This window comes from Pleurodeles waltl, chromosome 7 (assembly GCF_031143425.1).
Source record: "Pleurodeles waltl isolate 20211129_DDA chromosome 7, aPleWal1.hap1.20221129, whole genome shotgun sequence".
Lineage (NCBI taxonomy): Eukaryota > Metazoa > Chordata > Amphibia > Caudata > Salamandridae > Pleurodeles > Pleurodeles waltl.
In genome coordinates, this window is record NC_090446.1 from 396,778,963 (window position 1) to 396,788,231 (window position 9,269).

The 9,269-nt window shown below is 46.4% G+C and overlaps 1 protein-coding gene across 1 annotated transcript in view; it reads right to left on the reverse strand.

Annotated features, from left to right (window-relative positions):
• The window catches only part of NFS1 (NFS1 cysteine desulfurase), a 651,727-nt gene extending 643,186 nt beyond the window's left edge, over positions 1-8,541 (reverse strand). Inside the window, exon 1 of the mRNA XM_069243867.1 lies at positions 8,366-8,541. Within this exon, the coding sequence (XP_069099968.1) occupies positions 8,366-8,459 (94 nt within the window). The 5' untranslated portion in view covers positions 8,460-8,541. The remainder of the gene's footprint in view (positions 1-8,365) is intronic.
• Between the last annotated feature and the right edge of the window lie 728 nt (positions 8,542-9,269).

The window sequence follows — 9,269 nt, forward strand, 5'->3', positions numbered from 1 at the left end:
CTCTCGCCAAATGGTCTATCTTTCTAAAACAAGGGGTCATGTGTGAAAAGATCAAGACAGTCAATTTGTGACATACTTGAGTGGACCCCTGAGTGGAATGTATACTGTAGTTCATCTGGGTGGGGAGTGCGCCTTGCGTCTACCAGTCCCATGGCCCCCAGAAACTCGGTCAAGGAGTGGTGTGTGAACCCATTCCTGGGAGGGCCAGCGGTCCTTAATCTCACAGTGTGTCATGTTAAAGTCCCCTCCCAGCAACAGTTCCCCTTCCAGGAGCTCAAGTATGAGGGTACTCAGCATTGAGCTCAGCCAAGGCTGCGTCATGTAGCCGTGGGGGGATGTAGATCGAGCCTATGTTGATCGTAGTGTTCTCTCTTTGTCCAGAAACTGCTACATATCTCCCATATTGGTCCACCCAGTATTCTGAAGCTGAAAAAGTGAGGCCTTTCATATCAGGATACCCACTACTCAGGAGCCTGACGTGTATCCTGCCTGTGTTATCAGTCCAACGATCTAGGGTTCGGTAGGTGTTGGTTGCAGGTGTGTCTCTTGCAAGAGCCCTACGTCAGGGGCATGCCTTTTTAGATACTGATGCACCACTCCTCTCATTAATGTGCCGCCTAGACCGCTACATTCCAATATATCAACTTAATATCAAGTGTGGATGATGTCATGAGTAAAGATGGAGGGGTCTGCCACTCGAGGCAGCCAAACTTTGTGATGGAGCGGGTACCCTATTGCAACATACCAATCCTTAGGAAAAATTGTGTAACGTGTCTTATCAATGGTGCTGCTTGCTAACTATTTTAATAATCTTTCTCCTAACAAAAATAAACAGCGTTCAAACCCAACCCCCATCCCTGCAAGGTGCATCTAAAACAACACCTCCCCCCCCCTTCCCAAATCTGCAGAGTGCCTGTCGCAGCAATCCAACATTTTCAACTACAGGTGGCAGTTACCTACATTCAGAAGTCCCTATTGTTTGTCTCTCATAAGGGAAGCAGTGGTCCTGCCGTCGCTGCTCCTTGTACAATAGCAGGATTGTCTAGTCCGGGTGCTGCCCAGTATCGTCCTGATGATCACAGTGCTGTGAAGCTACTAAGTTCAAGGGGAGACAAGCCTTCCCATATTGGCAGTCCCCCAGGAGGCCCCTCAGTCAACAGTTAGGGTCGTTGAACCTTCCTTTTCCTAAAGGACTGGTGAGTTGCAGAGTTCTCTGGCACATTCCCGTGTTGGTCAAATGTCTGCTCTGTCCATTCCTTGTCGCCTTTTTCCCAGGTGGCCTTCCGTTGTGGCTTTCCTACAGTGCGCCATCCCTTCAGCCAAATACGTCCTGTGAACCACTCGTAGCTTGGCGGGGCACATCAGAGTATTTCATGTCTCGATCTTGCAACTCCTTCTTTGCCTTCACAAAGATGCGCCAACGTTTTTGTACATGCATTGTGAAGTCCAGGAAAAAAAAAAGTTATATTTGCATTTTCATACTGCACAGGAGGGGCACTGCAAGCTGTCTGCAGAATCACACCTCGGTCCCAGAAGATAAGGATCCGGGCTATTATCTATCACGGAGGTGCTCCCGGGATGCAGTGGGCCCGTTCCATCTAAAAAGAACTTCGATGGGCCCCTTGGTTGGAGCTCCTTGAGAATGAGATTCTCAACAAACAAGTCCACTGCTGGCCCCTCTGAGCGTTCCGGCACCCCAATAATGCAGATGTTGTTTCTTCCCAACCGTCCCTCAGTCTTCTAGCCGGGCTTGTAGGGTGGTAGCCAAGGTCCGCAACTCCTCCACCTGTGCCTGTAACGTCTTTATGTCACCTTGGAGGCAGAGGCAGAGTCCTCTATGTCCTTCACTCGCGTTGCCATATTCTGTAGGTCTGTCCCTAGCAGTGATACTTCAGTTGACAGAGTCGATCCGTGTTTCCAGGGAGGTGCGAACCCCCTGTATGGTCACCATGTCTTGTAGCGTGAGGGACCCTGCCACAGGTGGAGGATGATCCAAAGCAGTGGTAGCGGAGTCCAGTGACACCCCCTCACCGCCGCCCACCCGGGGGTGTACCAAGTACCCCATCTGTCTATCGGTTTCCCTGCTACGCCACCAGTCTCCCCCTCCAAAGCGGTGCCTCGCTGTGTGCCTCTCCGGTGGACGGTTGGCACAAATGAGGGTGGGCGGCCCAATCCAAGGACCCGGTGTTTATTTTGAGGCCACTGACCTCAGAGGGCAAGCACATCTTGTCGGCAGCACTTCAGTCAGGCCACCTGGTGGGAAGGCCTGAGCGTTCCCCAGCCCGAGTCTGTCACTCTTCAGCCCTGCCTCCGGCATATTTCCACCTCAGAGGTCCACACTCTCCATTGCCAGTGGGGCACCCAGACATCCCCGTCCTTTGATTCTTTCCGGCCCGTTGTCGACTGCCCCCAGTAGCGCACACGATCCGCAGCAGCCCTCTGTCGCTGGGCCACAGCTCCTCTCTTCATGAATTGGTCACACGCTGAGCCACGTTGAGCATCCCGCCCACAGTGCTGATCCAAAAATCGCACCTGAATGGCTCAGCAGGCTCCCAGGAGTATTTGGACCCAGTGAGGAGCCCTTCTGCTCATGGACAGATTATTTTACAGAGGTTATGAGGCTAGATTTTACGTGGGGGATCAGAGCCGCTCTAAGAAGCGGCCATCTTGTCCAGCTGTTGGCTACGCCCCAGTGTATACTGACTCTTCACATGATTTATCATATTGGCTTTATTGTGTGTTAATAAGCATGAAATGTGTGAATGAGAGCTTATAGATGAAACTTTTTTTTCTCTCTCCTCTGAGCTTTACACTACTAGCTCCTTGATTAATATGTTCATATTGTAACCTGTCTCATAAAAATTATCCATACATGCTTGACTGCTAACATTACATTGGCAGGATGGATTCAAATATAGACATTATTTTTATTTTCTACTAATGTAGATATTTTTGAGTGTTAGATGTGATTTAACATTTGGCTTCATTATATGATAATGAAATGCGTGTAGTTCTATTTTGCTCCTATGAGTTTCTATATAACTAGCCTATGACCAATCGGCACATATTTTGATCGGTTCTCATATAATGACCGTCTCCATTGGTGTGTTTGCTCACACAACAGTAGGATGGATGGATTCTAATGCAAAAAATACTATACATTTTTGCTAGTACTGTAGTGAATCCTAGTTTGTTTTAATGGGATAACAGGAGTTAGCTTAGCCTTTGGCTTGCAGACACGTGCCCCCGTCACCTAGTGACTTTTAACCTACTTAGCTTGCTCTGTCTTAGCCCATTTAATTCTGCTAAAATAGTTAGGCCACTTGTTATGATTTGCATTATCAGTGCTACCGCGTTAAGGCGTCAAGATCAAGTGACAAAGAAACAAACAGTAGGTGTTCACACTTAGGGACTTTCCCTCCCCATGCTTTCGAGTGAATTGTTTGTATTAATTGCCGCCCCAAGCATGCCTGTTATCTATTGTTTGAGAACACACCTACGTCAGGGGTCCGAGTAGATCTGTATAAATACATCACACTTTAGACAGATAATCAGAGGGATTCCGACCAGAGGGCATTGCCACCATCGCTGATATGGATGTTGCATGTCATCTGGATGCTGACTCAGTCTTCGTGTCCCTGCGGAGTCTGAGATGGAGACCTCATTCCAAGGTAACGAGGGTTGGGAGCTCCTCTCATGGATATGGCATTGGCAGATTAGGTTTAACATACCCAGCTCTCCTTTAGGGAGGAGGTTAGGCCTATCATGATAGGGTAATAGTACATATTATACACCTTATGTCTTTTCATATTATTGCAAGATGGTAGGGGTCTTTGTAATAATGACTTGTCTTTACAATTCTATTTCTTGCACTGTTCATTATCCTAATCATTGCAGACCATGCAACATATATCTCAGATTGCAGTTGTGTTAAATAAAAACCACTGAAAAACTTTACTGCAACTTCGTTACTGCCTGTGTTTGAATGAGGCATGATGTATCTGTGAGAAAGGGGTAGTCTCCGTTTAACCACGACACTCCCTGAGAAGTCATACTCAGGAGTCCATGCGTAAAGGCTGCCACAAATCACCTTTTACCATTTGGGTTTTTGGTGAGGTGCTGCTAGTGAGCCGGAAGGGTTGGGACGACAGCTGCGACTTGCTGTAGGATAGGCATAGTCGCCTACAAACATAAGTACTGTCATCCTTAAACCAGCAGTCTTGCTTAGAGCAAGAGTCCAAACTACGACAGTACAGATACTTTTTTGACTGGTAACTTGTACTAATTAAAAACAGACATAAATTTCTTACTACAACTAGAGGTACTGTATGATGACGTATGAGTTTGCGCGGGCTGAGGGTCCTTTCTACACTTGAACAAGTTCGAAATTTCATCATTTTTTGGGTTACTACTTTTGATTAAGTTCTTAACCTATCTGGCAACCATATTTCTCTAAATCGCACTTAAAATCATCCGCTAACACCTTGATTTAATTTCAATGTTACACTCTTGGACCTATTACTCTCCCTTCTTTGTACCACTTTGCAATTAGCATTGGGTGAAGGTGCTTCATCGAATTAGATTTACTTTCTAACGCTGCATCATTGGAATTACCACTTTGTACACTGGGTGATGGCACCCTGGATAACTTGGTAAGCTTGCACATTGGACGGTGGTTCTATCTGTAGATTTGTAGCCCATCTATTACCCATTTTCCATGTCTTTGCAGCCTTGAGAAAGCCCCAGGTTCATAACCGTCTAAGGGGTGAAACGCATGCCAACTAGCTGTTGCTCTGAAGTTTTAGACATAAATACCGTTGGATCACCAATACGATATCGCTTATTGATTGAGGAACTGCTTCTGAAAGTTGGATCCTTACACTTAGACCTGGGTGGGTTCACCTATCTCTTTCTGAAATGAAGAACTTACCCAAGGAAGAGCGGACCACACCTCATCTGGTGACCCTATAGTCTTTTGAAAACTGGCATTCGCTAAATAGTAGAGAAGTGTTGGACCATTGGAGAAAATCATAATTGGGGTTATGAACTTTGCCATAAGTGGTGCTATGTCAGCACCTAGTTTTGGGGCATCTGATCAGCAGCGGCTCTTTCGCTATGGCAGAGGAGCATCGCAACCCCCCCATCCCACCAGCAGCAAACTTAAAAAATAAAACAATACTTAACTATGTTTACTATTGTATTATTTTTTGGGGCAGGGCCATGGGAATTACAGGCACAGGGGAACGGTGGCTGCACTCCCCTCAGTATGTTTTGACAGCCATCTCAGGACGGCCAAACACACGAGCACTGAGCTGTCTCCAACCCGGCACTGTGCTGCCGGGTTGGAAAGAGCAGGGACAGGCTTCCAGTCTGCCTGAGAGCGCAAAGCAAATCAAGAGCGCTCAAGCCAATCCTGACGCTGCTCCCATGCTGCCAGCAGCATGAGAGCAGCGTTAGGCTTGGCCTCAGGGCAGGCTGGGAGCCTGTACCTTCAGCGAGGGACCCAGAAGAGCAACAAATTAGGAGCGATGTGGCAGGCAAGTTTTTTTGGGGGGGTTTTATTTTTGTTTTGCTCTTCCCCAACTCTTTGCCGCAACTCCAGCCGCCACTGCATCTGATGTGAACACTATGGCACACTCACAAGAACAAGAGAATTTATTTGCAGATCCGTGGTTAAACTAGGAGGGGATGAAGCATCTAGCAACCCTACAAATAAAAGAGAGACATCTACATGTGTGGGTGCTACTGCACTTATATAAAACACACTGCATAAAGTTCTCAAGAACATTCGCTTGATAGAGCTAGATATACCTGCTGTGAAGAAGAAGAGATTGTCAGGATGCAGCATGTGCAAATAGGAGACTACTGAGGTAGAATGCGGACACTGGAAGGCCAAACTGAAGATGCAAAAAAAAAAAAAAAAGGCATGAAAGAAATGTTCACTTTCAGTGTGTGCTTGAGGCTTTGGCGAGGCTGGAGGAGAGAACCAAATTAATAGGTAACCTGAGGACCGATCCTAATCTTAACAAAACTGGACATCCCAATGGAGCTAATCAAAGAAGCTTTAGCAGATACATCTGAAATGGGGCTAGAGGTGCAAATAGCCTTGCAAGAAGAGGCAGATTTGAAAACAGCAAACACTTCCTTTGCAGCATCAGAAGACAACCACTAGCCCAGAAAAGACAGTCATGGTTTGCAGTGCTGAACAATTTTAACAAGTACTACACCAGAAGGAGGATTACATTTTGCAAAGTGTATGCATGGAGAGCGAGAGTGAGAGAGACTCTCTCCCTCATACAAGAGGGAGCTTAGCTACTCCAAATTTACATACTGTAGGAAACTTTCTTCAATACAACAGAATCCAACAAATCAGTATTGACCACAGAGGTTTCTAAATGGCTTCACCACTTTATTATGCAACTTACCCACAACTAAACGTCAGTACAACAAACACATACGAACATCAGCAAAGCCCCTATTCAAGTCTATATAGCTGCACAAAATTCGCTCTAAAGGCATCATCAGTAGTATTCTAGTTGAAACTGCTGCATTGCTGAACGCAGTTTTATTTCCACTGGTACAACTTTGAAAAAATGATAGTTCAACAAGTTTATTGGTGGTACAGAGCATAAGAAACACAAACACCAACGTGTGGGAGTTTACAGAAAAGTGGGAACGAGTACGAGATAATTTAGGAAGAAGGAAGGAGTCTGTATATGAAAAACACACAATGGTAGACCCCACTCTGCACAAACTGCCCAGAGAGAAAATTAATCCTTGCCGACTCACCCCTGCTGCGATAATGTCCATATGTGTGTGAAGACAAGGGCCCTGGATGTTGTGAAGGTACTGTCATCTACTAACCACAGGCTTTGACACGATTTCGGAGCTAGCACCTGCATCCCGCTGTAATCAGTTGCACTTAGCATTGACAAAATGTTTGCAACATAGGTTGCAGGAGCTGCCCTGCATATGCTACCAATGATGGTGGTGGTCAAAATTGAAGAAGACTTGAGGGACACAATACTATGAAAGGCCACTAAAAATAAGAAAGTGATATTGGTTGATCACTGTATTCTCCTTTTCCGTGACCTGAGTGCCAACACCCTGGCAAATACGAGATCTCTGATGATAACAGAATTGAGCAGGAAGCATGTGGCACACCACCCTCAGGGTGTTACCCATGAGACTGATGGTTGAATATAAAGGGGAAAAAATTAGAATTCTGGAAGCTATACACTCAGGTCCAAGCTGTATCTGGTGGTCGACAGACACCCAGGACACAATTAACAAAGATTTTGTGGTAACCTACTCTTGTAGCTCTCCAGTTTTACTCATGATATCGTAAATCTGGGCATGTGGTGTTTTTATCCCTCTAAGGAGGTGTGGGGGTCTGATGATAGTTCTGCTAACGGCACTTTCGGAGGTCCTAGTTTGAGGAGGACGCAAGCGGTTTGCCCAAATATTATTTATAACTCTTCCTACTGTCCTCTCTTTCTATTTTGCTCACTAAGGTGCCAAAGGCGCTTCGACGCCTCGTCTGGGGTAGTAAGCGCTATATCAATACAATGCAATACAATACAATGGATTTAACTGTGCACGCACAGATTTCCAAGCAAGCTGGACTCCTGTGTTCCTGTAGGCAGCGCTTTAGAACCAAGTTGACCGTAAAATACAGATACCCCAACAGAAGCTAGGTAGTTAGTTCACTGCTTAGCATCCTCCCAATTTAAGCTAAAGACCCCCAAGCATAGTACGATACTGAAATTCCAAACTTTACAGGCTGATAAGACACACAGCGAACTATGGCACAATACGGCAATTCTTCTGCAAGGTGTTTAAATGAACTGTATACGTTTATCACACTTCAAATTTGGATGTATAGCTGGCGGGGAACATTATCCGTTTGACAGTTACTAGTTACGGCTTCGTCGAATCCTACCACTCTGCATGCCTTCTAATAGACAAATGTGAGCTGAGAGTACTTCGAAGTGTCACGATTTGACAATTATCATTTAAACATAAAACAATCTGTAATTGTTTTATATTCTTATTCATATTTTAGATTGTGGAATGTTGCTGATCTTAAAAGCGTCCAAAAAGGCTTAAATGATGCATTAAAGGTACACAAGATGCGTGAAATGCTTGTTCAACCCCCAATGAAATCTTGTGGGCTAATTAGGGCAACCCTAATTACATGACGGCCTCATAAACTGAATCTGTGGGGAGTTGAGCCACGGTAAGCCACCAATCCCAACTTCAGAACAGCGAAAGGCAACTGGCACGTATTATTACTTTTCTGCCCAATAAGCAAGTCATGTCGTTGCCCACTACTACATCGCGTATCTCTCTCTCTCTCACCTACCCTCTACTCTGGTTGCTGCTCCCCGTACCAGACTTAATGGAGCTCGAAGGCGCCTGCAAAAGAGAAGGGCGCAGCCCGCTGTCCGCCGGAGCATGGTGACGACCTTATGAGTACAGCTTGAACAGCGCACTTATGTAAGTAACACAGCACGCGATCTTCAGGAGCAAAACATATATGGCGGCAACAAAGAGGTAGGACCAATATTTAGTCTACTTTCTAGAGTCTATACCGTATATGTACAAATCCACTAATGTGCTTTTCCTCGCGGCCATGTTAAGTGTGTGGAGAAGCGACCCGGGGCCTCAACGGGGTGCTGGGGATGCGGAAGCGCAGGTCACAAGGAGGCACAACACACACATTAGTTGCGTACTTGTAGACTGACCACGAGGACAGCCGACCCATTTATTTATAACCTTTGGGGCCGAAGCCCTGCCTCCATAAGCTGGAGGCAACAAAATATGGGCACAGTCTGGATCAACAAAAGAAATCTCGCAGCCGCTGGATGGGTGTCGGGTTGGGGCGCAGGTTGTATTTTTCATTCCGCTCGGTCGGACCCTTCGTCAGCACTTCTACCAGTTCACATTGACAGCGTTGATCAGTGTCATACGAGTCACCACTCCGCGGTTCCGGACGCGCAGCCGCACTGCAGCCCAGCTGTGAACCTTCACCTCCCAGGTCCTCATCATCCTCCTCTCGGAGCTAGGTGTCCGTGCCACCGTCTGTCGGTACCACCGTGCAGAACCATGAGACATTTCGGGTGGCATGCCGCCCGTTCCTGCTGGAATTGATCATGTCCTCTTCCATTTTCTCGAGCACACAGATGTCAGGTTCATAGGGAGTTCTGGACTTCCACTCGGATAACTATCTTTCAGAATAACCGTGTCACCCACCCTCAGATCAGGGT